The sequence below is a fragment of the Canis aureus genome, chromosome 37 (genome assembly GCF_053574225.1).
Source record: "Canis aureus isolate CA01 chromosome 37, VMU_Caureus_v.1.0, whole genome shotgun sequence".
NCBI classification, from domain to species: domain Eukaryota; kingdom Metazoa; phylum Chordata; class Mammalia; order Carnivora; family Canidae; genus Canis; species Canis aureus.
In genome coordinates, this window is record NC_135647.1 from 22,678,813 (window position 1) to 22,706,258 (window position 27,446).

The 27,446-nt window shown below is 57.3% G+C and overlaps 1 protein-coding gene across 3 annotated transcripts; it reads left to right on the top strand.

Moving 5' to 3' along the window:
- Positions 1-399: 399 nt before the first annotated feature.
- PXDC1 (PX domain containing 1) lies at positions 400-27,446 on the top strand. 3 transcript variants are annotated; one of them, XM_077886468.1, is made up of 6 exons: positions 400-690; positions 14,026-14,117; positions 14,891-15,008; positions 23,097-23,208; positions 24,490-24,614; positions 26,417-27,446. In XM_077886468.1, exons 1-6 carry the CDS (start codon positions 435-437, stop codon positions 26,743-26,745), a joined length of 1,032 nt encoding a protein of 343 aa, XP_077742594.1. In that variant the 5' UTR covers positions 400-434; the 3' UTR covers positions 26,746-27,446. The 3 variants fall into 3 exon arrangements, with proteins under 3 accessions (XP_077742594.1, XP_077742596.1, XP_077742595.1); XM_077886470.1 differs by lacking the exons at positions 24,490-24,614; positions 26,417-27,446 and adding an exon at positions 23,574-24,476 and having other exon boundaries at positions 404-690; XM_077886469.1 differs by lacking the exon at positions 24,490-24,614 and having other exon boundaries at positions 409-690; positions 26,417-26,677.

A 27,446-nucleotide genomic window follows, 5' to 3' on the forward strand; every position in this document is an offset into this window, starting at 1 on the left:
GCGGACAGACCCCGGACAGACCCGGCCGCGGACAGGCCTCGGACAGACCTCGGCCGGGACAGACCCCGGACAGACCCGGCCCGGACAGACCCCGGACAGACCGCGGCTCGGGACAGACCCCGGACAGACCGCGGCTCGGGACAGACCCCGGACAGACCGCGGCTCGGGACAGACCCCGGACAGACCGCGGCCGGGACAGACCCCGGACAGACCCGGCCCGGACAGACCCCGGACACACTGCGGCCGCGGACAGACCCCGGACAGACCGCGGCTCGGGACAGACCCCGGACAGACCCGGCCCGGACAGACCCCGGACACACCGCGGGCGCGGACAGACCCCGGCCAGCCGGCCAGACGGCGGGCGCGGACGGACCCCGGGCAGCGCTTCTCCCCGGCGGGGGCGGCGGGGGCGGCGGGGGCATGCGCGGCGCGGCATGGCCTCGGCGGTGTTCGAGGGCACGTCGCTCGTGAACATGTTCGTGCGCGGCTGCTGGGTGAACGGCGTCCGCAGGCTCATCGTGGGCCGGCGCGGCGACGAGGAGGACTTCTTCGAGATCCGCACCGAGTGGTCGGACCGCAGCGTGCTGTACCTGCACCGCAGCCTCGCCGACCTGGGCCGCCTGTGGCAGCGCCTCCGCGACGCCTTCCCCGAGGACCGGCCCGAGCTAGCGCGCGCGCCGCTGCGCCAAGGTGGGGCCGGTCGGGCCGGGTCGGGTCGGGGACGCGCGCGCGGAGGGGCCGGCTCCGGGGCTCCGGGCGCTCCGGCGACTCCCAGACCGGCCCCGGGGCCCCGTCGTTGGCCGGCCCAGGGCAGGGGGGTCCGCCCTGGGAGTGCGCCCCTGGAAGGGCTGCGCCTCGGGTCCCCCCACCTTCCCCGGGACGAGGATGCCCCGGCTCCTGGGGACCCCCAGGGGGGAAGGGGCCCGGGAAGCCTGCGGGGCCCCGAGCAGCCTCCCCGCCCTCACCAGGTGCGGCACCTGCGCTCTGACCACGCGCTTCACCTGGGCCGTCCTTCCCCGTCTTCCAAGCGGGTCGCGCGGCCTCCGGGGCCTCTACTGAAGCTCAGGCTGCTGGAAACTAGTCTCCTCAGCTGCTGCTCTGCCCCCAGGTCCTAAAGATAACCCCTCCGTCCCCTGCTGACTGCCCCGCCCCCGTGTCTGAATCCTGTGGGTAATTAGCCCAGTTCTCATGACACATCCTCTGGCAGACGCGGCCTTTGGAAAGGCTCCCAAAGCCAGCAAGTTTGAAAGCCCCGAGCCACAGGGCCTGCCTTTCGCGCTTCTCCTGGCTCCCCAGATGCTCACGTTCTCTGCCATTCTGGAGATGGCTTAGTATTATTCCAAGCGGGGCAGCAGTTTTCCTTGGGTTTGCTGTTTGGGTGTGTATGTTGTACTTTCTTTATTTTATTTTTCTTTTTAACCAATGAATGCCCACAAAGGGGAGCTTAGATGAAGAAACAGCTGACGCGGCGACTTACATCCTTGCTGCAATGAGACTGGCCATTAACAAATTAGAGCCCCTGCAAGCTGGCAGGGCAGGTGACCTCCCCTCCCCTCCCCTTGCCAGGTCGCACTGGGGTCAGGTGGCACAGCTCCGCTGTCGCCCCAGGCAGGCCAGCTGGCTGGAACTGGGCTCCTCCCCTGTAACAGTACTATTCCTACTTTGTTTTGTTGTTGTTGTTGTTGTTGTTGTTGAGGATGAAAATGCCTTGCATAGTGTGTGGCCATAGTAGGTCCTCCCTGCATGCTAGCTGTTATTGTCACCCTCGGCATCAGCTGCTTCCGGCAGGGCTTGTGGCCAGTGTGGAGGAGGAGGAGGCCCTGGGATCTGGTAGTGAGAACGACTTGCCTGGGGCAGGAGGGTGCTGAGTGACAGGCGCTGGACCTGCCTTGCACACGCCCTGGCTCTGACCCCTCTGTGCGCGTGCTGGATGTGCTGGGTCAGTTCTGGGTTCCTGAAGTGTAGACACGGAGAGTGTCCGTGAGGAGTGGAGTGCTTACAAGTGAGGGAAGGTTTAGGAGGAGGGGGATTCCCAGGGAGAAAAGAAGACTCAGCGGGGTAGGATAGCTGCTCAAGTGTCCCAAGGAGGGAGAGACTGTACTGGGTGTTGGCTGTGCTGCTGGGGGAGGTAGGGGGTGGTGGAGGTGCTTAGGAGAAGACCAGTGGTTGGGTGGGTGGATCAGGCTCTGTGCTGCAACTGTTGGCCCTCTTTGCCTGGGCTGGAGTCCTGCTCACAGAGACCTCCGTGAGGGCTGGCCCAGCACCCCCTGGAGGGGAGGACATGGGGACCTGGGACCAGAGGAAGGGCTGCCCTTAATTCTTTATCCGGGTCTTTGATTCTTTGCACGGTGGCGCGCTGGTACTGCACCCCCCTCCCCCCCAGCACCACTTGAGTTTTGTTGTACAATCCCAGGGGAAGCCCTTTTTCTTTCTTAGGTTCTTTGAAGTCCAGGGAAATTGTTCACGGAGTCACATATCTAATAGTAACGTAGGAGAAGAGTCTACTTTATTTCCATGCTGATTTATTATTTGCATTAAAAGACGGTCTGGATAAACACGTGTAAATACAAAAGGCAACCGGATGCGTGTGTTGTACGGGGACTGCCAGGTTTTCTCAGTATAATACCCCATCAGATTCTCTGGCTGGAAATTTATTGAACTACTTCTGGGCTGGGCTAGATGTGCGCTCTCCACTCTTATTAACGAGCTTTGTGAGCAGCTCTGGGTTTCAGCGCTCAGGCTGGCAGCAGGCTGGTAGCTCTTATACGTGTCTGAGTGAACCGTCTCGCGGGGTGAAAGCCTTGGCCCCGGCTTGCATTTTGGAATCTGCCTGCCATCAAGGGGGTGCTGAGCCCTTTTCCTTAGTCTCCCAAGTATTGCAGTGAGGAAGAATGTTTATGTGGAGAGATTGTGCTTTTTTCTCCCTTTTGCACACCCGCTGTGGTGTTAGACTCCGCAACCGTTGATGGGCCTTGAACATTTCACAGCAGCACACGTGTAAAGGCACATCAAGCCTTCCACGCGTGGAGGGACAGTGCTCACTCACTTACCTTCCTGGCCTTCTCCTGGGCAGGGCTGACCTCAGGACTTGTCCTGCTATGTCCCCCGTCCTTTTTTCTTGGAATCTCAGCTTCCTACCTCACCCCCTTCTTCCTCTGGATCTGAAGCACCCACCCCAGCCTTTCTCGTGCCCCAGCCCAAGGAGATGGAGACGGCTGGTTCCTGTGGATATCGTGGATGTTATATTGGGGGTAACCAAAGGGTTCCTTTTGGTTTTTCTACACCCCACACCAGTGGGGCTGAGTCTTTAGCCTGAATTCCCTCTACATGATACTTACGTGGTTCAGGGTTTCCTGACCACGCTCACGGTCTCCTGCCTGTTCCGTCTCTGACATTTGGGAAGGTTTGCACATTAAAGCAGACATGCAGAATCTCTGATTGACTGGGGCTCTTTGACAATTTTGATTTTGTTTTGTTTTTATAGCACCAGTGTCAGGCCTTGTGAAGTCTGAGCCATCCACGTTACCAGCAAGAGATTCTATTTCCAAAGTAGTCAGTGATCTTTGATTCTTAATTACTGTGAGATCCAGCATTTCAGTTTCACATTGATTCATTCAGCGAGTGTCTGCTGAATGCCGGCTATGTGCCAGGCATCATCATTCTAGGTGGTGGGGACCCAGCAGTGATCAGAAGAGACCAAAAGAGCCCCTGTCCTCATTCTCCTATCATGATGAGGAGAAATCCACCGATCAACAAGATAAATAAATAATACATCAGACAGCGATAAGTATTCAGAAGGAAAAACGTAAACAAGGAGAGGGGCTATGACTTCTAGGGGGAGGAGTTAACTTTCCTCCAATAGGGTTCTCCAGAAAGTCCCAAAGGAAGTGATTTGAGTCCAGACCTGAAGGAAGGGAGAGAACAAGCCGCTTTATCAATACCTAGGACCGGCGGCTTCCAGTAGTGAGGAGGAGGCCATCCTGGCTGGAGCAGGGGGAGGGATGCGGGGAGTAGGTGATCAGGCCAGAGGGAGTGGGCAGGTCTGAGTGTACTCTGGCTTCTGTGCTGAGAAAGACTGGAGTGGGGCAAAGGGGAGGCCAGGAGATGGGGGTAGGGCCAGGTGCTAGGCTGTCGTGCCAGGTGCAGCTGCAGGTATGAGAAGTGGCCAAACCCTGATGTGTCTGGCAGGGAAAGGCAAGACATTTACTGACAGCCCAGATGTGGGGGGCAAGGGGTGTCGGGACCAGTCTGCAGCTTTCAGCCTGAGAAGTGGAACCTGCCCCTCACCGGGAGCATGCGGGCGCCGGCGGGAGGGCCAGTAGCGGGACTCAGCTGGAATGAAGCATTCCAGCATTTTCTCCAAGTAAGGCCCATCACTGAGGGCCCGGGCATGTGTTATCATACAGGTCCGTGTCATCCCTGTCACTGAGGACGTCCGCCTAGCTGCGTGCTCATCCACGCTCTTCGAGTTGAGCTTCTGGGGAGCAGAGTCAAGGCACCCAGGGTAGTATCGGAAAGGGCTGGACGCAGATGCACGTGCCCAGCTCCACGCCCCCCCCCCCCCCCCCCCCGTGCTCCCTCAGCCTGCCCACTCGGTCTCTCAGGGGCCGCAGGGGAGGAGTCTGTTCCCTTCCCAGCACTAGAGGAGAGAACACCCTGTAATGTGGGAAGATAAACTGCAGAGCGGCTGGGCCCACTCTCCCGGTGAGAGTGGCTGGGAAACGATCGGCTGCCACTGGGGTCCGGGGCAGCAGGCCGTCTCTTGCCGCGTCCTGTGTCCTGTTTGGCTCTGACACGCCCCCACCCCCCCCAACACTGTGCAGTGCTCCTCGGGAGGGCCTCCCGCCCCTTCTGGCGGGCAGCTTCCACTTCTCAGGGGGTTTGACTCACAGGTGTAGTTTTGGATCGCCTCTCGTACGCGGCGTGTGCACCAGAGAGCTTTCCCAGGCCCCGGGCGGCCCGGCCCAGTGCCACGTGTCCCCCTCCCCGGGGCCTGCCCTTCTCTCTGCCCTCTGCTGCGTCCCCTTCCCAGAGGTGCACCCTGCTGCCGCCCGGTGCTCCAGGGCCCCCTCCTTTCTCTGCAAGTGGCCACGCGGCTCAATGGGCTCTTGGGCCTGCGATCCTGTCCCATCAGATCCCAGAAGCAGCCGTGGGCCCCGAGTGACCCGACCTAACCTCGCAGCTAGAGAAGGAGCCGGTCAGAGACTTACATCGGTGGTTAGGGAGGTCGCTTCTAGGTCACAGTTACTTTCCACCGCATTCCCAAGGAGACGCTTGGCCTGCTTCTCGGCAGACAGCCTGGTGAGCCTCCTGGTGGCCCCTGGCTGCCCCCGGGCTGGCCCACAGGGACCCAGGTCCCCTTCCATTTTAAAACAAGCCTGGGCCTCATGTTTCTCTGCTGTTTGACAAACACTCCTCTAAAAGGCAGAAGGTGTTTCTGCATTGTGAAGGGTCAAGGAGAGGGAAGCTGCCAAGCGCCGGTGGAAGGTGACCGCGCCATGCACAAAAGTTGGTGAAACTATGGGGATTTGATCGTTTGCCACTTCTCAGCAAAGCTCTGGAGTGGGGGTGGGGGTGGCGTTCTGGAGAGTGAGGTCTGGCCGGTAGTGAGCGTGAACCCCGCATGCACTTTGCCCAAGTGGTCTCGGCCACAGGCTGCCCTCTGTGGCGTCCTGGGGACCGAGTGCCGGACACAGCAGGCTGAAATGCGCGTCCTCACCAGGGTTGGCGTTGCTGGTTCACTGAAATCGCTTTTTATTGCTATTTGTGCTCACTTTTACTTTCCTTGGGTGACAGTAGGCATCCACTGGACACTTTGGGTTGTCATCACTGAAGACTGGTCCCCGTGTCCGTGCCCTGAGCAGCTCCCCGGGCGTTGTCCTCTCCTTGGTGGGTGGGGCGAGGGGCCTGCGCGCCATTCTCTTCTGCCAAACTGAGGCCTCCCACTGCGGTGGCAGCGCAGTGGTGTTGCGCCCCAGCACAGACACACGTGCTGTCTGACGTTGTCCTCCACCCAGATGCCTCCTGTCCACCCTCCTTACCCCACCCCCTACACTGAGTCATGACTGTGAACAGAGCCACTTAGCCCTTCGGCTAATTTATACTGGCGAGTTTTCATATTTGTATTAAGAACAAAACATCTTAATCACCCTTTGCTGATATGCAACTTAGAATCAGCAGGAAAAATCGTAGGAGCAGTAATTGGACAGAGGGTAGGGAGGGCCCAGGGTAGGAACAGCGTGGTTAAAACTTTTACAGACAGTGTCTTAACCCCACTAGAAGCCCATCCTGCTTCCTGGGGAAGAAAATCCCCAAGGCCCTGCAAGATTGGGGATACAGGGTGCAGGCGGGAGGGGTAGTGACTCCCTGGGGGGTAATGCACGGTCCCCGTGCGAGAGGCTCAGGCCGAGAGGTTGAAGGCATGGTCTTTGGAAGCAGACAGGTGAGCATTCAGATGCCCCTGGCTCTGTCCCCTGCTGCTAGAGCAGTGACTTCAGGCAGTTGCTTGGTCCCCTGAGCCATGGGTGCATGATTGATGAAATCGCATGATGGTATCGCGGGCAGGGCTGCAGGAGGACCCAGGCAGTGACAGCCACCGGGTACCCAGAACCATGCTGGACACCCCTTGGATCCTTGGAGAAGTACTTGGATCCACAGGGAAGCCTCTTCTCTGTGAGAGCTGCCGGCCTTGGACGGAGGACCCCAGAGCTTTTGTCCTTTGTTCCGGAACACGCAGCGTCCCCACCGAGAGCCATCCAGGTGGGCGCTCATTGGTCCAGCGCCCCACCAGCTGCTCCTGATGGCATCCTCTTCCTGGTGGCCCCCCATCCTGGTGTCCCTAGGAGGCAGGGGTGGTGATAGCCCCTGCCCAGGCTAAAGAGAGAGCCCACAGAGGGGCTCGCCACCGTTACCTCTGCGGGACCCCTGCAGACGGAGCCTGTGGCCTTATTGATCCAGAAACTAGGATTTGGTGCTTGACGTGAATCAGGCTTGGGGACTGTGCTCCGGGGGCAATGTCCCAACGGGCAGGCGCTGTGGAATCTCGGGGCAGGTGTATGTATCACTATGAGAAGTACAACTGCCAAGTGGGTGGAGTTCTTGTGACCGGAGCCGACGCGGCGAAGCCCTTAACGCGGGTTGCCAGGCCCTGCTCGTTCAATCCTCACCATCTGGCCTCCTCAGGGCCTACGCACGTCCTAACTCTACTGCCTGTCGCTCTCCTCCCTGCCTGCCCCCCTGTGTCTGCTCACCCTTCAGGCCGCCGACCCTGGAGAGGGTGGTCCCCCGCTGTGAGTCTTCCTACCCCCCGCCCCCCGCCCAGGTGACACCCTACTCTTTGTGGCCAGCGTTTGCCACATGTCCATCGTCCCGGCTAGCAGGAAAGCTCTGGGGAGCCGGGGGTCCTGCCCGTCTTGCCCGCCTCGGTACCCCCGCCACGTAGTAGGGCGCTGGGCGCAGAGCAGGATCGGCGGGTAGCTGAGGATGAGTGGGGGAACGCGTGCTTCCTGTTTTGCGAGGATGGTGTGGCCTAAATACCTTTGATGTTTGAAGACAGACTAGCTGACGAGTGGCTTCTGACATGCACTAAGTGGGAAGCTCAGTAAGGGAATCGGGCTTTTATGGGGAGAGCATAATGAAGAGGCACCGGGAAGAGGGGCCCAGGAGGGGCCCGGGAGGGGCGCCGTCCAGGCCAGTGCGTTGGAGCCCGGCTCCCGCTCTCTCCTGCCCATACGAGAGCACGTGGTTCAAGGGAGCACCTCGCAGGTGCAGGAGGAAGCAGGGAAAGGAGGATCCTTTCTCAGCCCCTCCTCGGATCCTCGGGGAAGTACTTGGATCCACAGGGAAGCCTCTTCTGTGTCCTCCTCCTCCTTCCTCTGCCCCGCTTTTCATTCTCGGAAAGATGCAGAGGAGAGCTTAACCGCCAGCAGCATCCCCACCTCCTCCCGCCAGGTGTGAGCATCGCCAGACGAGGGCAGCCTCGTGGACACGGACGGGGAACCCGCTGGGCACCACCAGCAGCCGGGAGCGAGGGGCAGACAGGGTTTCTGTCCTTCCAGAAATGCTGTGTGAGGCCACACACATGGGAACCGGGAGACCCGCACAGAGTCGAGTAACCGTGGGCTCCCGGGGACTTAGGACTCCCACTGGGATGCTTAGGTGTGCGCAGGGTGACCAGCTAGGGTACGCTCCAAGGAAGATCACTTCTTCCTCTCCACTTCTTGAATGTCGACTACCTGTTTAGGAAACAGGTACATAGGAAATCAGCGTTGAAAACGTCCCTAGAAGATTTAAAGTATTCTGCTTCTAAAATTCTTGCCACACGCCACCCTTAAAGAACACGTACGTCTTTTTTTTTTTTTTTTGAGATTGTACTTATTTATTCATGAGAGACACAAAGAGAGAGAGAGAGAGAGGCAGAGACACAGGCAGAGGGAGAAGCAGGCTCCATGCACCGGGAGCCCGACGTGGGATTCGATCCCGGGTCTCCAGGATCACGCCCTGGGCCAAAGGCAGCGCTAACCGCTGGGCCACCCAGGCTGCCCAAGAACACATATGTCTTATGCATGCAGGATGACCCTGCTCTCCTCACCCCACCCAAGCCATCTGCCTTGCTGTTTAGTGTGTTGATGGACACATTTATTAAATGGAAAAGGAACTCTTTAAATGTAATTTATTATTTGACTCCATTTGAAAGTTTGCTTTACAGAAAATTTCCCTAGGGCCCTATGGGGTGAGTGTCCTTCAAGACACTCGTGTTCCTGGGGTAATGGGCACTTCTTAATGTGCTTTCAAAAGGACACTCTTCCTTCCCAGTGGATCCAAGAGGCACCTTGTCTTTATTTCTGGAATGACGGGAGAAGGCACTGAGGTGTGATTCCAGCATGCTGAGGCGAGCTGCAGGGGAGGCCTGGCGCAGGTCCCAGAGGTGTTCATCCCAAGGCCTCCATTTACTGAAAATGTGGGACTTTGTACCCAGGGTTTCTGAGCTTAGGAAACTGGTTTGTTCACCTTCTCCTCCCACTGATAAGCCTTTGTGCTGACTCCAGCATGTTCAGTTTGGGTTCCAGGAATAAGTCGGGTGTTTATGTTTGCATAAGGAAGCTAATCCTGAAAATCACAGACTCACATTTGGGGTTCCTAATTTTTTAAAAAAAGATTTTACTAGTTTATTCATGAGAGACACGGGGCGGGGGGGGGGGGAGAGGCAGAGATACAGGCAGAGGGAGAAGCAGGCTCCATGCAGGGAGCCCAATGGGGGACTCGATCCCAGGTCTCCAGGAACACACCCTGGGCCAAAGGCAGATGCTCAACCCCTGAGCCACCCCGGGCGTCCCAGGTTCCTAATTTTTGATGCTAAACTAGTATAGATAGAAAAGGGCACCCTGGCTGCCCATGGCTAATCAATCTTTGGCTCCCCGTTATGTTTAAACCGGCGCACTGTGATTTTATATACGTTCATGTATACGGGTCTTTGGGATCCAGATCCTTAATTGTTCGAGGCCGCTCTGGGTAAAACCTCCACCCCACAAACCAGGGTGGAAGAGGAATTTTACAAACGGAGGTTATATTAGTGACTATGCTTTTATCAGAAATTAGAAAAATTCCCCGGGGGGTTGTGAAGTCTTGGGAGTCCACTTGTTAACAAGACGTGCGGGTGGACAGGCCTCCCTCCGGGCTGCAGCAGGCGGTCCCCGCGGCTTCCACGGAGCACTAGCATCCCCTGCTGGCCACGTCTGCGGTGACCGTCTCCTAACCCACGGCCGCGTGAGATCGCCAGCATTGCCCGCCTGCAGTTTCTGTTATTAGCATCCCTGTCCTGACGTGGAATCTCGTTCCCTCCACAATATTTAGAACATAAAAGCCAAAAGTATTTACGTTATTGCATGGAAGCCTGTTTTTGAAAATAAGGTTTCAAATAGTTATCTACCGTGCACAGTTGCTATTTGGAAAAGCTTTACCAGCCATTAAAGACCAAAGCTGCTTGGTCACAAAGGCAAGATAAAGCAGATAGGGTCGGAGGAGACCCCCGGGCACATGACGCGTGTAGGGTGACAGTCCTCCATGGGCTCGCTTCCTGCCACCTGCCCCTGAAAAGTAACCCAGTGTCCCACGTGTGCATCCTGCTCACGACTTCACCTTTCAGCTGCTGTTGCATCTTGAGAACTTAGGATAATTTGGGGTGTCGCAGCAGGTGTTTAGATTTTCCACCCATTGTGAAACTGAGAAATCTGGAGGGAGGAACCCCAGTGAGTATGAAATTTTGAAATGGAGATTTCTTTCATATATGCACTGTGGCCGTTTTGGGGTCGGTCTTCCTGAAGAATATTTTCCTAACACATTTAAGGCACCCGCCATCTGATGGGAGGCACTTTGGAAACAGTTGAGAAGGAGGATGTCCAGGGCGCCGGGAAGAAGGGAGAGGCGGGTGGGCCAGGCTGCAGGGAGATGCTTGGAGAGGTGAGAGCGCTTCATCCCTGCGCAGAGGGCGTTGGGGGGCTGGCTGCCAGGAGGGGGTTCACAGCGTTCAGCTGGATCCGTCATTCCCTGACTCTCTCAGCCTTTTATTGGCTGAGGCCCTTGCGGGGCGAGAGGCCTGTGCTGCTTGGTGCCTCATAGATGCCTTCCCCCAGAAAAGGGGGACCACACCTTAAGAAAGCCGATCCAGGGCAGCCCGGGGGAGGGGGCAGTGGTTTAGCGCCTCCTTCAGCCCAGGGGTGATCCTAGGGACCCGGGATTGAGTCCACGTTGGGCTCCCTTCATGGAGCTTGCTGCTCCCTCTGCCTCTGTCTCTCTCTGTGTCTCTGTCTCTGTCTCTCTCTCTCTGTGTCTCTCAGGAATAAATAAATAAAATCTTAAAAAAAAAAAAAAAAAAAGAAAGCAAGCAAGCCGATCCACATTGCCAGCTCGGTCGCCACCGGGGAAGCTGGAGCAAATGATAGTGTGTGCCCCCGCTGAAAGGTAATCATCTGTCATTTCTGTCCTCGCAGTGAGTGATTCCAGCAGCTTCCTTGGCCTGGTGAAGTTTCCTCGGCCCCCTTCTGTTCTGAGGCGTGTCCACGTTTCCAAGGAGCAGCGTCTGGCTGTGGCTAAGGGGTGTGCAGGCAGGTGGCGGGGGCAGCTGGCCCTGCTCGCCTCCACGGTGCCGCCGGCCGCTGTCCTGCGAGGCCCGTGCCCCAGGCGGCCGGGCGAGCGTGGAGCCCAGGAGCACGAGCGCGGTCCTGCCCGTGCACGATGGGCCACCCGCGGGGGGCGGCTGCGGCTGCGGCTGGACTCCGGGCTCCCCGGGCCACCCGCCTCGGCCAACAAGCAGCCGACGAACAAGGACCCCCTTGCGAGTGTTGGGCCCTGTGCTGACGGATGAGGCGGGAAGACGAGCCGCGGCACCTGCTCCCCTCGGCTGTCTTGTGGGGGACTTGGGGAGACCCGGAGGTGCAGGGGCAGTCGCAGTGCTGAGCGGTGAATGCTGCAGGGGTCTGGAGAGATCTCTGGGAGTCCAGAGGCAGCTGGGGTTCCGCCGTCTGATGTGGTCAGGGTTTCACAGAACAGGTGGCATGGGTGCACCCCTTAAGGGGTGGGTGGGGTGTCCCCACATGTGAGCCTGGAGCTGGGGCAAGGTCGGGGGGTTGTGTTTGGGTCACGTGGACCTTGGAGATCGGCACGAGGGTATGGGGGGTCGCAGGGCACAGAGCTGTGAGGTGCGCTGGGGCCAATCGGGGGTGGGGGGTACTCCTTGCCCTTTTCTGCTTCATTCCAGAAAATAGAATACCCTACCAGGAAGATAGGGTTGCCAGATAAAATATAGAACACCAAGTTCAGTTTGAATTTCAGATAAACGGCAAATGATTTTTTTTAGTAGAAGTCTACCCATGATACTATTGCATTACTCACTATTTATCCGAAATTCATATTTCACTAGGTGTTCCATGTTTTATTCGCTAAATCAAGCCATCCTAAAAAAAATTAATATATAGCAGAATGTATTTAACCAACTGTATATGTAAGTTTGAAGTTAGGAACCCAACTACGGGCTGAACGTTAATTAAAGACGTAACCAAAAATATGTCGCTAAGACAAAAATGCATGAATTATAAACCTCTCTATAACTTAAGGTCATTAAATCATGCTTTATTTACTAGAAAGCGGGTGTAGATACGCTGCATGCACTGACCATCCAAGAGGCGAATTTTCCTACAAATGTGCTTACAGAATATAAAAACGCAATAAAAAAAAAAACGCAATCACTGTGTCATAAACGTGATTGATTTAAAACCTGTATCCTAGAGGTAATGAAAGTTGAACTTTAATAATAGTTTTGTTCATTCTAGAATCAAGAAGCACTCGGTGGGGATGATTAAATAAATTGTTCCCTCTTTGAAAACGATGTTTTGGAGGGTTTTGCTGTGTAGACTCCCCTTTTCCTGTGTAGACGCCCCTGTAGGAAGCAGATGGTGAAAGCATTTTGGTGCAGAGGGCAGCATAGAGTGCGTGTGCATGTGCATGTGTGCGTGTGTGTGTCCGAGCAAGGGATTTGGGGCCTGGGGAAGAAGCATCCTGAGAATCTGGCACTATTTTCTTCCTTCTCTCTGCTTCGCACACTGTGCAGGGTGGCGTGGTGGGGCCTGGTGACCCGAGGAAGAGGGGAGAGCGTGGAGAAGGCCCAGTCCCTGTGACTGCGGGGGTGACTGGGGGGGTGTCACGCTGGGGTGTGTCCCTGGGCTGTGTGGACAGAGGCCCCAGGCTTCTCAGCAGGCGAGCCACGGCCCCCCAGCCACCTTAGGGCTCCTGCCCCCTGAATAGCAGCTGGCTGGCCTCCCGGGCCTGCGTGGCTGAGAGGGGACAGGACCAGACAGCCGCTCGGACACCGAGGTGGCCGGTGCTGTAGGAAGGTGAGGGAACAACTCCCTAGAAGTTGTCCCGGATGTAGGCCGGTGTGAAGGATCCCCTGCTACAGCCCAGGCTGTCAGACATGCCCTGGCCCTATGTTTGGGGGGCCCCGGCTCCTTGGACTCTATGTTCTGGGCCTCTTATTTCAATTAACGTCATTTAGGAAATTAATTGCATTACTTATGTCGTCTCAATCAATGAATTGCCTGAAAAGCAAGCCTTTCTCCTGCAAAACCAAACCAAACCAGACCTGAAAAACTTAAACTCAGCAACTGATGCTGGTTCCGGGCTGATTCCAGCATCTGGTTTGGTCGTGGCTCTTGGGGACCGTGTTGCTGGGTCCCACCGAGGATGGCGAAGAGGCCAGTGTCCGTGGGAATGTCATTCCTGCAGCCCGAGAAGTCGCTGTGTAGAAACCCACTGGGAAAACTTGCGTTCCTCACGCTGCGGAGGGGAGGCACACCTGGCCCGGGCTGCCGGCTGTAGCATCCTACAAACACCAGGCTACACTTCCTAGGGGCCGCTCAGGACCCCCTTACCCGTAATGCAGGTCGTTGTTCAGATTCCTAGAAAGTGCTGTGAGTCATACCCACTTTGGCAGTTTTCTGGGTAAAGGTCGGCCTTTTTCCTCTTCCAAATGCAGCATTTACATGACCTGTCTGAACACGGCCTCCATGTGCATAGGCCCTGGGGGGAGGTCAGCCGAGGCCAGCCAGGCAAGCCCCCCTCCCCTTGCGTGGTTGGGGCTGGGCAGGTCCTGGGCAGCCTCCCCTGGCCGCAGCTCCCTGGCCAGGCTGTGGCCTCGCCCGGGGGCCTCCGGGGCTGGCCCAGACTTTGATCCCTGGCCTCCGCCTACCTTCCCACTCATCCCACCGTCCCCCGGCTGCCAGACTTCTCCTTGTGGGTGGACGTCGTCCACCCCAGCACACATGTGAGTCATTCATTAGGTCACTGAAACTTGGAATGAGGTTGAGAGCTGGGCTTTCAGGGAGAGCTGTGTAAATACTCCCGGGCATCTGGTGGAGGGTGACCCGGGCAGCAGCCTCCTTGTCACTGCGATGTCTGCTGCTCTGTGTTCAACGTAGGAGCACGTTTCCTGGTCTGGTTCTTGGACTTTAGGCATTTCTGTCTCAATTCTAGGACTGGTTGCCATAAAGGATGCCCACGATATAGAGACCAGGCTTAACGAGGTGGAGAAGTTGCTCAAGACCATCATAAGCATGCCGTGCAAAGTAAGTAAGATCTGGGCTGGGCTGGGAGTGGAGCTGGGGACGCATCTGCCAGCTTCCCAGTAACCGACCCGCTTGCTCGCTTGCCCGCTTAACTGCCTGCCCCCTGCCTGGAGGTATCAGACCACAGGGAGGGGCGGCTGTGACCGGGAGAAGGAAGGCCTCTGCGGGGTCTCGGGGTCTCATGGCCCTATTGTTTTCTCCTTGCTAAGAAGTGAAAGTAAGGGGCCAAGGGGGTATTGAGTAGGAAGAGACATGGTCCCTCCACGGCCTGGTCTTTGCGTCCTTGCCTCCGTTCCGAAGCCCACCAGTCTTGCAGAGAGTGTTTTGGAAGAAGGTGGATGGGAGCCAAGGAGAGGGCTAGCATCCACACCAGCAGACGGCCTTTAAATGAAGTTTGCCAGCTTTGTGTGGAGGAGTGATTAAGAACCTGGAGTGGACTTGGGCCCTGCCTGAGTCCCGGGACGTCCGTTTCCTCCGCTGTGCCTGGGGAAAGTCAGCGCACTCGGTTTATTGTAAGGGGAAGGGACATGTGTGCAAAACACTGGCGCGTACCAAGTGCTCAGAGGAACTCATCGTTGCTTCCAGTAACTCCATCCTGTCTGGCCCTGGGGCCTTGCATTTTTGCCACGTGAGGCCATTCGTAAATGGAATACGGCCTCATCGATGTGGTCGGTTCCAAGGAGCGTCTGAACAGTGGGGGAGGGGGGCATTAGGATCAGACCAGGGCCCCTCGAAGGACGATTGGTTTTAGTAACTAATGCACTCCTTCCCAGTATTCTAGGTCAGAAGTTGTGCTCACCTTCTTTGAACGATCTCCTTTGGATCAGGTGTTAAAAAATGACAACGTACATAAAATTCAACCCAGCTTTCAGAGTCCGGTGAAAATCTCAGGTAAGAGCTGCAGGGGAGGCGTGGGGGCTCAGGGCTGCTGTCGGTAATGGTTTTCCAGTTCACCGTCTCATGGCTGGGCACACTTTCTACCCTTGGGATCTGGAAAGACGATCCAGAAGAATGATAAGAGTGGGTGGAGGCTGTTACCTGATTTTATGAAACTGTGTTTTCTACCCACCTGCCTGGAGTTTGCACTTTTCCAGTTTCCAAAGCGAGTAACTTGGTCTATGAATGGGAACCTCCTTAAGAAATGGTATAATGGGGGACGCTTGGTGGCTCAGTGGTTGAGCCTCAACATCTGCCTTCGGGCTCAGGGCGTGACCCCGGGGTCCTGGGATCAGGTCCCACATCGGGCTCCCGGCGTGGAGCCTGCTTCTCCCTCTGCCTCTGTCTCTGCCTCTCTCTCTGTGCGTCTCTCATGAATAAATATATGAAATCTTTAAAAAAAAAAAAAGGAATCGTGTAATGATGAAAACATTAATGAGGCATTCGGAGGCGAACTACTGCCATCAGCTGTCTATCCCACTAAATAAGATAGTTCACGAAACAGCCGCAGTGAATGCGGCTCTAGGGCCCCAGGACAGGCCGGGGAGCGCGGTTCGGATGTCACCGGCGCTGGCGCTGGACCATGCCTTCAAGCACCGAGGAGGCGAGTGGCGGTGGCAGTAAGAGCGGAGGCAGCCGAGGGGAGCTGCGGGGCCCAGCTGGGCGGTAGGTGCGAAGGGAGGGCGCGCTGCCACTTCGCCCTGTTCGGTAGCTTCCCACGTCTGGTTGCACGTGTTGTTCAAAAACTGGACTTTTACTGTTTGGGTGAAAACGCTCCATCCCAGGAGTTTCAGACACGGGGCTCCCCCAGGCAGTGGAGAGTCGGCGTGGCTTGGTCCGAGGGGCGGCGTGAGAGGAGGTCTTGCAGGGGTGTGGCCGGCGCAAAGGGAGAAAAGGCGGCTGTAAGAGGACATAGAGCTGGGCCAAAGGAGGGCCTTGATCTGTAGGGGGCGGGGAGGGACCTGCGTCCAGTGTTCTATTTCTGAGCAGAGGAAGGAGGAGAGCAGAAGGGACAGGGCAGGAGGGAGACCCAGGACGGTGATGCAGAACATCAGCAGAGGAGAGCACGTCCGAGCCCAGAGCTGCATCCGAGGAAGGCATTGATGGGGAGACGGACAACAGGTCGGGATGGTGGCAGTGACATCCCTGGTAGAAAAGTGTACTTGCTGAGCTACGTGCCACAGCAGGGATGAGATTCCTAATTGCGTGCGGGGACAGGTGGAGAGAGGGGCAAGTTGTGGGGGCGTGCAATGGGAAGCATATTTAGACATGACTGCGTGTGGGCAGGATGGCTGTCAGGCCTTGGTTTGTTGGGGCCTGCTACATCTGATGTCCACCCCACATGGCTTCCTGTGTGTTCTTAGGAAGAAAAACAGGGGTGTTTGGGCATCCCTCCTTCGCTGGCACCTAGGATCCAGAACCCTCTTTATAGGAGAAATGGTGCCATTTATCCTGGTTGGCTGTCTGTTGACTCCAGTCTTATAGGATGCAGGTCTAGGACCTTAATTATCAGTGCTGGTGGGTTTTCCATGCTGTCACCTAAAGCCTGGGCAAGTCTCTGTTCTTTGGTCCTGAGCAGGAGCGTCCCAGCACTGGTGTCTCTGTTTTGCTTTATTTCTTTCTGTTTTGAGCACATAGGAGAGCAAAGAGCAACAGAACTGTTTGGGGGCCTTGCGTTGGCGACAGGAGCTGAACCCTTGCTTTGGGTTGACCCTGAGGGCCCCAAGCACGAGGACGGACCCAGGCTGCGTGGGGTTGCTGCTGATTAATTCCTGGAGCGCAGCAACCTGGAACGTTCCCAGCCCTCTGTCCGCTGTGCTGTTTTGACCTGTGGCTTGGATGAACGCACGACCCATGTTTATCCGAAAGGGCTGAAAATAATGAGGGGAGATTTCACAGGGATAATTGTAGCATCTCATGTGAGCTTTGAAGCGCATTCTCTGGGTCCGTTCGTGAGGGCTGAGGACAGGTTTTGGCTTGCAGGGACGCTGCCGTGGGTGGCAGTGGCTGCAGCGACTCTGGCTCCGCACGGCGCGCTGCGCAACGACCAGAGCTGCCTTACGACGGGGTCTGTGAACACCTAGTGCAGGTGGGTTGCTGAAAGCCTCAAGCATCCCCTCAGAGGCCAGGGGCCCCGCATTCTTCCCAAGGGGGGATGCGGGGAGAAGCCTCTCCCCCACGTCCAGACCTGAGATTCTCTGTCTCCCGGAGCTTCTCCTCTTCAGCCACCCTGGTCGCTTGGGCACCAAGTCCGAGGCTTCTTCCTTGGAAGCTTCCAGCCTTCCCGTGTTTGCTCCAGGCCTAGCGGCCCTCCCGCTACCTGAGTGTGCAGATGTGCAGGCGGGGAGGGGGCATTTCCCCCGGGACATGAGATACACTTTCCTTATTCACTGAGTGACGAAATAAATATATTGAGACGATGAACCATGGTCAATTCCAAACTACTTTTTGGTGAAACCTGTGTCTACAATGGCACTAACATCCCTTTGGAGAACTGGTCTACCATGGACAAGCCATGTTATTTAGTCTTGTTCCCCTTCATGGGTGTTCACAGATTCGGGGACCCCCGGGCTCAGAGCATCAGGCCCTGGAGAGCGCCCCCCGCCCCCGGAAGCATCCACGCGCCTCCCCTCAGCCTTCCCCCTGCCCCAGGACAGACCCTGAATGCTGAGCCCGGGCATCCCGGGACTCCGACTCCCTGGACTCACTCATCTTCTCGAAACCTTACGTTCATGATAACAGCCGCGGGCTCTGGTCGTTCCGGGCATGCCAGATGCCAGAGTGTGGGTCGCTCTAGCTGTTTGATGCTGTCACCTGTCATAGCACAGGCCCTCTGCTCCAGGCCCTCAGCATCCCCCTGCTGGGGTTTTGCTGGGCTGTGGGCCCCACTTCCTTCTGCTGATCTGATCGCACAGACCCTGCCCACCCGGCCTGTCCTGCTAAATGCACTCCCTAGGGCAGCGCCTCGGCCTGCAGCTCCCCGCCTTCCTCCTCCCCGCTCTCAGATTTCTTAATGCCTTCTTGGGCCGCTGATGTGGCACCGTGGGGGACAGCTGCTGACCTAGGCTGTCCCGGGTGTCTCTTTGCACCCAGGCGTGCACAGAGGCTCTGAAAGCACAGCCGCTCCTTGCACACGCAGAGGGGCGGGGTGGCCCGGGCTCCGCTAGGTGGCGCCAGGCACCAGCCACATCCTGGGGCCGCTGCCAGGGAGATTCTGAAGCCTCCTGGGGAAGCGGGGGCAGCCTTACACAGGCTTCCTCCCCTGAGAATAAGTGTTTATGGAATCAGAAAAACTTACACATAGTTTTCTACACGGTGGCCGGGTCTATGCTTGAAAGAAAGCATAAAGGAGCACCTGGGGGGCTCAGCGGTTTGGTGCCTGCCTTCGGCCCAGGGCATGACCCTGGGGTCCTGGGGTCGAGTCCCACATCAGGCTCCCTGCATGGAGCCTGCTTCTCCCTCTGTCTGGGTCTCTGCTTCTCTCTGTGTCTCTCATGAATAAATAAGTAAAATCTCAAAGAAAAAAAAAAAAGGGAAGCATAAACCCCAGTCGTGATCCACCTACTTGATGTAATCAACATATACTCCCCAAATCTAATTATTCAGATTTTTTTTGAGGGGGGGGACAGGCTGGAAATGAATTCTAATTTCATATTTTATTCACCAAGCATCTGTACAATCTCAACCTTAATTTTTACCGTACGTGGTTAGTCCAGGTCACCAGTTAATAAAAAGGCAGTGCTTTGGGTTCTGTTCTATCGCTGGGCTACACTGAAAATGTGATGGGAAAGAGGATTTGGACAGAGGGAAGCTACAGTGCGAATGCTTTCAGGACTGAGCTAATGTCTGCAGAAAAAGAACATAGGAATTACGGAACTGAAGGAATGATGATGGCCTATGGGGCACATGAAAACACGGCTGCAGCAAAAAAGAAAGAAAAGAAAAATCATCACCAAGCACACACCACTGTAGTGCAGTTGACCTTTGAACACAGGGGTTAGGGGTTTCTACCCCTTGCACAGTCAAAAATCCATGTACAGGGCACCTGGGGGGCTCAGCGGTGAGTGTCTGCCTTCGGCTCAGGTCATGCTCCCGGGGTCCTGGGATCGAGTCCCGCATCGAGCTCCCTGCATGGAGCCTGCTCCTCCCTCTGCCTGTGTCTCTACCTCTCTCTCTGTGTCTCTCATGAATAAATAAATAAAACCTTTAAGAAAAATCCATGTACAATGCTGACTCCTCCAAAGCTCAACTATCGTAGCCTACTATTTATTGATCAGAAGCCTTACCAACAGCATAAACAGTTGATCGACAAATATTTTGCATGTTATATCCACTAGATGCTATATTCTTACACAAGTAAGCTAGAGAAAAGAAAATGTTATTATGACAATCTAAGGAGGAGGAAATACGTTTATAGTACTGTACTGTATTTCTCCCCCAAAAATCCACATAGAAGTGAACCTATGGAGTTCAAACCTGGTTTGTTCAAACGCCAACTGTCATTGTTGCGGGAAGGAGCCTTTGGTAGAGGCTAAGATGAGCGGGAAAAGTGTGAGGAGGAACAGATTTTGCACAGCCTCAGTGCATCTCCCCCGAGATAACTCGTTCACTGCAAAGAGTCGTAAACATGGTGACGCTCCTCATGCAAGTGATGCTGAGGGACATCCCAGGAGCAAGGCCTGTTGACGTCACACAGCCCCTGACGGATGCGGGGAGGGGATGCGTCAGACACGCGGTGGGACTACGGACAGTCACTCCCCAGCCCGTTTCATGAGAGAGGAGGAGAGACCAAGGGACCACCAGGGCTTGCACGAAACGAGGCCGCGGCAACGCACGCAACAGGGACCCTGGAACAGAAGGAAGGGACAGGAGTGGAAGGGGCTGCGATGCCCGAGTGCAGGAGGTATGTGGCCAGATCCAGCTCTGATCCCTGCACCCCAGTTACGGGCAGTGTCGGCATCGCCAGCAGGGGCCGACGGACACGGCACAGCTCTGTGCCGTTTGGGTGACTTTTCTGAAATTGAAAATCAGCTCAAAATAGTCCAGAAACGGCGAAGCAGAGCTCCGCGTGTGACAACAATGTGAACGCAGGGAAGCAGCTTGAAAGCGAGCTGCTTCATGGAACAGTCACGGAGGGGATTAAAACAAGTCCCCGGGCCACTGGCTTTTGCTACAGGTGCTAAGCGGACTTCTGGGACATCCGCATTCTGTGCAGGCTGGAAGAGACGCTGCAGAGCTGAGCACACCCTGTAACCCTAACAGTTTCTTCAGTTCTGTCTGCGTGGCCCGGCAGACACGAGGTGCTGGCGACAACAGAGGCGTCCCTGGCGTTTACCCAGAGCCCCACCTCGTTACGTTCTTTACAAATGCCCGCTCGTTTCATCGCCACCTGTGCTTTTAGGCTGGGTACCTCATGCCCATTGCACAGATGAACAAAGTGAGCAAGCGGGAACCTGCTCCCGGGCACGAGTAGCAGAGCTGGAGTTTACAGCTGGCCTTTCAAACAGTTAAACCACACGATTGTGAACAGAGGTTTCTTTGCAAGGGACGTTAAGGAGTGATTTGTTACAAATCTGTTTTTGGGGGGGCTGGTAAAGACTCCCATTTCTCAGACCTTCAGATGTCATGTTTAAGATAGATTTTTTTTTTGCATCCAGAAACGGGGCACCTGGGAGGCTCGGACGGTGCAGCGTCTGCCTCCCTCTGGCTCAGTCCTGATCCCGGGGTCCTGGGATGGAGCCCTCCATCGGGCGCCCAGCTCGGCAGGGGGTCTGCGTCTCCCTCTCCGCTCTCGCTGTCTCGCAAATAAATAAATAAAATCTTTTAAAAAAAGAGAGAGAAAGAGAAAGAAATGTGCTGCACTGACATTTGTTTTCACATGTGGGATTTTCCCCTCCAAAGTCCCTTAGCAAAGGGGTGGGAGACAGGGCTAGAGGCTGTCAGCAGGCTGGGGTCTCCTGTGCGTCTGAGACAGACACATTTGAGGCAGAGTTAGTGAAAAGTAATACAGAAAGTGGTTCTGTGCTGTTGCACGTTTTGATTCGCGAGGCGGGGGAATCTTGGTCTTTCTTATTACGATGCAGTCATCTCCGGAGTCTGTCCCCGCAGACTTGGGTAAACATCTTCTCACACGTAGGAATGTCGTTGACCCCCAGGGTTCCAAGCACTGACTGTGCACAGTTCTGGTCCCCCCCCCCAACCCCGGCTCATGACTTCAGGCCCTACAGGGGAGGGCAGGGGGGGCTCCGGGTGGGCTTCAGCCCGCAGGGGTGGGGAGGGCAGGGAAGAGCCACGTGCGGATGCCACCCATGGTGCGACTAACCCTGCTGGGCTTCAAAGGACCAAGGAGACGGGAGGTGTCACTTCTGCAGAGAGTCAAGTGGAGTCGTAGCAATTACTTGGCCGATCTGACTGCTGAAGAGTGTTTTTCCCTGTGGGGGTGAGGAGGAAATCTTCTCTTTCTCTTCCTTCGTTTTTGTGTAGTTTCCCTACTTCTCTTGGCGTGGAGTGAGATTCGACCAACTGAGAACCAGGTAGCTGGGAAGATTAAAAATAAACAGGAAGTTACAGTCATACTTGGGAGAAAAGCACAGCCACGCATGGGAATAAAATAATCTAGTATAATGATAAGATGTAAGAAAAAAGAGAAAAGCAAACAATCCCCCCGACTCCCGTGGCAGATGCCCTGGAGACGGTGGGCAGGGACGGGTGTTCCGCCGCCTGGGCCGGGCCGGGAGGAGCGGAGAGCTGGCCTGAGCTGTGTGTTTCTGTTTGTGAGGCCCTGAATGGGAAGAGGATGATCCTTTGGATTTGAGAATGCCCCGGAAATTTGGAGTTGACTTTAAGCATGTTTTGGAAGGTGAGGTAAGCGTGATGGGAGAGGACCGGCAAGGGCCAGCTAGGAGCTGCGGTTAGGGGCTGAGGCAGCCTCTCAGAGGGCCGGAGACCTCCAACACCAAGAACTGGTCACGGGCAGCAGCTCAGTTCTCGCAGTGCATTTAATCTACCAAAGTGACAGAAACACACTCCCTGGGGAAATATAAATAAAAGCTACAGCAGACATTAGAAGTCAGTCAAGCCACATGGGCTCCTTATCCTTAATGGACCAGATGGTGTGATGGAATCCAGAAGTCCATGGGAGTCTGGAGTGGAAGGGATCCTTGGAGATCACCCAATACTGTTCTGAAGTCCTCCAGTTGAGGATACAGAGTCCCGAGATCGTGCAGCGCTTGGTTGGGCCGGGCTGCGGCGTCCGGGCTCCCAGCCTGGGCCATGGCGGCCTGTCTTCTCCTCTCCCGGTGCTGCCTAAGTACCAGACTTCCACCCTCTGAAGCTAACCCCACGCAGCTGGTGTAGACTACAAAGACGCTTTTTTTTTTTTTTTGCTGGCCTTTTTAAATTACCAAAATTTGTGCGTACTGGTTTAAAACATTTTTTTAATGATTTATTTATTCATGAGCGACAAGAGAGAGAGGCAGAGACGCAGGCAGAGGAAGAAGCAGGGTCCCTGCGGGGAGCCCGATGTGGGACTCGATCCCGGGACTCGATCCCGGGACTCCAGGATACACAACCTGAGCCCAAGGCAGGTGCTCAGCTGCCGAGCCCCCCACGTGCCCCTGCCCATTTGGTTTAAAGTGCATCCTGATCTCAGTTGCCCCTCATAGCGAGCCAGGCTGGTGGCCGGTGCCATCCCCGTCTCAAGCACAGGGAAGATGGGGTAGCCTGTGCAAAGCGTTACGGCAGCGTGTGATGGACCCAGACCGGTGGACGTGAGCTCAGCACTCTGTCTAACCCGGCTTTAACCCACTGGGGGGAGGGGAGGGATGTGCCTCTGGCTTGCACAGGGTCCTTAGGTGGGGCTCCTGTGGAGGTTGGCGTCATGTGGCCGAGTTCCAGAATGGGCCTGGGTACAGAGCGTCCTCTTGGGGTGTGGGGGAGAACTTGGGGCAGTAGATGGAAGGGGAAGTAGGGAGATGGGCATAAGCCCAAAAGCTCAAAATCTGGCCCATCTCGAATCTTTATTTTGTTGCTTTCATTTTTCAGAAATCATGAGGTCCAACGGATTTTGCTTAGCAAACACGGAAACCATCGTTATCGACCACAGTATACCAAACGGAAAAGACCAGCACCTGGGTGTGGACCCAACAGAGCATTTGTAAGTGCATGGATTTGAATATGGCTTTATAGAAGGGATCCAGGGACTGCCAGCCGGCGCCAGACACTGGAGCTCACTGCCCAGACAGCTCTAGACGAAGTAGGTATGGCCAGAAACACGGAGCCATCCTACCTCTATTTGGATATTTATTCATTTATTTATTAAAGATTTTATGTATTTATTCACGAGAGACGCACAGAGAGAGGCAGAGACACAGGCGGAGGGAGAAGCAGGCTCCATGCAGGGAGCCCGATGCGGGACTCGATCCCGGGCCCCCAGGATCACGCCCCGGGCCGAAGGCAGACTCAACCACTGAGCCCCCCAGGGATCCCTGGATACTTATTTAAAGCATTTGCCTTTTCCAGAAGACGGCGAGGGCTTGGTTCGTAGACCTTGTGATCCGTGACCAGGTGGCTGGCTGTGAGGCAGCACACAGGGGAAGTTGCCAGGTGTCCAGGGCTGGGCTGTGCTGGGCAGTGGGGAGGTGCGGGGGCCGTAAGCCTCCTCGCTCCAAGGGCCTGGCCTTCTGCAGGGAGAAGTGTCACCTGCATGGCTTCACATCACAGGGCTGGAGGTTCTCCAGGCTCTGAGGGGGCGTCTCTCTGGCTCCGGGCTGGAGGGAGCCTGACCCTGCCGGGCCTGCTCTGAGGGGAGGGAGGATGTGACTGATTGGTGAAGGCGGGAAAGCCGAAGACCACCTTCCTCTGATGAGAGACAGAACTCCTAACCATGACAAGTGCTGTAGGAAAGCCCAACACCTGGGGTCCCTGGGAGGCCCAGCCTCCTGGGTGCACTCTCCGTCAGGTCCTTGGGACCTGGCAGGCGGCAGCTTGGGAGGACACGACAGCTTGGCTTCTGCCACCTGGCGGGGCCCACCCCAGGGCTCTCCCTGGTTCTACGAGCTCCAGGAAGTGATTTAGCATCTCCTGGCTTCTCTTCTCCTCGCAGTGGGGCCCCACGTGCTCTCCTGGGTCACCGTAAACATCTCAGATGGGGACGGTGGGATGCCTGGGCCTGCAGGCAGCGCTGGGTGCCCAGCGTCTCCCCGTGGGCCCATGAGCAGTCCAGCCCGGGATCCAGGGCCTTGGAGTTCCCGTCCTGTCCCCCCGCCTACCCCGAGCTGCAGATAAACACGCACGAGGACAGGCTCCCTCACGACACAGGTCATGAAGCGCTTGGGTTAGAGGATATGCTGCTCAGGCTGCCGGGGATGGCCCCCTCTGAAATGGCCTTGTCCCTGGCGTGCCCTGCCGTGACAGCCACGGCATCCACCCACCATAGGCCTGTGCAGAGAGCTCACTGGTTGAGCTGCGGGCTGGCGCGGGGCGGGCACCAGGGCCCAGATGGCTGCGCATCAGGTGCACGACCTGAGGACAGATGCTTCAGCTTCATTGGACGAGCTTCTGGTGAGGGGTTGCCTCGATGGGGGAGGGACAGGTGGGGGCCCCCTCATCCTGAGGGTCCTGCGGGTCCTGGCTCTCACTCCGCAGTATCCCAGGGCAGCTTTCTTGTCGGCAGGGGCCTCAGAGGCCATCCTGCCCCAGGCCACGTTTGCAGGAGGTTGGGCTGCGAGGAGTTCTGCAGAGGAGGCAGGCACGCAGGCCCTGCTTGACCTCCCCTGCATCTGAGAGGCCTCTTGGACCTTGCCAACGGTGGTTTTGGGGAGGAGACCGCACGCCCTGTAATGAAGTCGGGGGGCTGGTCTTACCTCCGTGCACCTGCTGCCTCAGAGGCTGCGCACCCTGTGCCCGGGCCTAGGGCTCCTTCTCCCCAGCCTTGGGCTCCCAGGGCTCCCAGGGCAGGTGGTACGAGGAGGAAGAGCCGGCCCTGCCCCTGGCCCTGCTTCTACCCCTACCCCTGCCCCTACCCTTGCCTCCACCCCTACCCCTACTCCTGCCCCTGTCCCTACCCTTGCCTGTATCCCTACCCCTGCCCCTCCCCTGGCCCTGTGATGGATGAGGGCAGGCCCCACACATCGCCACCCCCTCCTCACTGTGGACAGAGAGGAAAACGTGCCTCTGCACCTTTTCTGTCTGATTTCCAACCTCTCCTCCACTTTTAAGCGAGACTGAGAGGAAGTGTGCCCCCCTCGGGCCCGTCTGTCCCCAGGCTGCCGCCCAGGCCGGTGGGCCCTGTGTGCAGGGGCTGGGCCTCTCCTCTGCCCCCACGCGGCCCCCTGGCCCAGGCGGAGCAGTCGCTGGCGCTCCCCTGCTCAGTTCACGGTCCTCCTTCCTGGTCACCCCAGAACCTTCCCGGTGGAGCCCCCTCGGCCCTGCTAGTCAGCGAGGCCAGGACGGCGCAGGGACAGGAGTGCGCTGCGGGCTCCCAGGGCCCTTCCCGCCCCCGGACGGCCTCCCTCCGCCCACCTCCGCGCTGCCCGCTTAGTCTGGGCTGATCCTTAGTTGAGGAAAGTGGGAAAAGCACAAGCAGCATCTCCGCTCCCCTTTCTGGGGAGAATGTCCTTCAGGCACTTGTGTGTCTTTTCTAGCTTCCCAGGCCGTGTCTGGGTGAGACAGGAGTGGAAATGGTTTGGGTTCACTGGGGAGTGAGTTCAGGAGGCGTCCGTCACCTTGTGCCTGGAGCACATATCCTTCCTGGCACTTCCTGCCCCCCCCACGGACCACCCGTCCCCCACCCCGTCCAGCGGGAGCCCTCCCCCTGCCGGGCCCCCTGCATCCCCGCCCCAGCTCCCCGTCCCCCTAGCCTCCAGGGCACACGTGCCACAGATGCGGTTGGCGCGAGCTTGTGGCCTCGGGGGCTTTCCTCACTGGTCCGGGCGGCGGCCTGCGGGCCAGCACGTGGGGGGCTCCCGCCCCGCAGACGGTCCCCTGCCTTGCTCACTGCGCGTCCCCGGAGCTCGACACAGCGATCCCCAGAGAGAGAAAAAGAACCGTCGTGGGGTGCGTGGGTGAAGGAAAGCGCAGGGAAGACGGTGAGCGCGGACAGCCTGTAAGGCAGCGGCTCCAGAGCCGTGATAGTCTTTGGAGAAGTGCCCGCTGGGGGTTAGTGACCCTGCTGCTCCCCACGCCCCCAGCACTGAGAAGACGGTGCCCACGGGTGGCGCGAGCCTGGGCAGCGGGAGGAGCTTCGTTGAGGCCCTTCCACGGCGCTGGGCACTGACCCCTCGGCGCCCTCCTGCCGCGACCTCCCGCCCTTCTCTCCACTTCGGGGGGGCCCCAGCGCTCACCTCTGGACGTTTCTGTTGCAGGTTTGAGAGTGGCGGGGAGTTCAGTTCCGAGCTCGAGGATGGCGACGACCCAGCAGCCTACGTCACCAACCTGTCCTATTACCACCTGGTCCCCTTCGAGACGGACATTCTGGACTGAGTCTCCGCTGGGCGCCCCCGGCCCCCCACTGCCGGCGGCACAGGCCCGGGTCGGGGCGGCTCTGCGGGGCCTGCCGGGCCGGGGGGCCTTCGGGAAGGAGGCCCGACCCCAGGTCGCCCGCAAGTGGCAGCCGGTCACCGAGCCTGCTGCTTCTGAGGGCTCTCGTCCCTCCCGGTCTCTGCACGCCCGGACCCGCTCCCCACCCGGGTGACGGGGAGCCCAAGTGCCTCAGGACGTGGGACGCCAGACGGCCGGGCCTCCGGGGGGAGCCCTCGCCTGGCGCAGTGGCCCACGGCCTCCCCCGCCGCCCGCCACCGCCTCGCACCACAAGTCGCCGAGCCCCGGTGGCAGGCGGGGGTGTTAGCTAATCCAGGACGTCCCCGGAACCGGGACGTGTGGCTTGCATTTCTGTCTTTCATCTTCTCCCCGGAAGCTGCGGGATCTGTGTCAGCCCGAGGGCTCTTCACAGAAGCTTCGTGGAGAACCGTGTTGGCTCCGCAGACAGACGGCGTGGCCCATCGGGTGCCCGTGAGCGGGACTGGGAGGCGCTGGTTCTCCTCAGGAGGAAGAGTTCCCGCCTGGCCTGCCAGCAAGTCTTCAGCTCTTCAGCCTGGGGACAGAGCTGTCCCCCACCCCCCAAGGCTGTCCGAGCTGCTTACCGAGCCCTCAGTGACGTCATCGCCACGTCGACCTGCAAGGAGGGGGTCGTCAGGAAGGCACCGAGCCCCCCTTTGCCCCTGGGGTGCGGGCGCCGCGGGTCTGGGCTCTGTGTGCTTCTCTCCTCACGGTGTCTACTAACGACCAACATTTGCTAATGTAAATAATAGTAAATTATTGAGAATCCTAATTCTTTTACACAGTCTGTTTTTTAATCTATTTTAATTAAATAAAGCATATTACTCTACCCGTGGA

Coding starts and splice junctions, on each gene's coding strand:
- PXDC1 (XM_077886468.1), top strand. CDS start 435: ATGGCCTCGGCGGTGTTCGAGGGCACGTCGCTCGTGAACATGTTCGTG. Junction 14,118..14,890: donor TCATAAGCATGCCGTGCAAA/GTAAGTAAGATC, acceptor ACTCCTTCCCAG/TATTCTAGGTCAGAAGTTGT. Junction 24,615..26,416: donor CTTCATTGGACGAGCTTCTG/GTGAGGGGTTGC, acceptor TTTCTGTTGCAG/GTTTGAGAGTGGCGGGGAGT.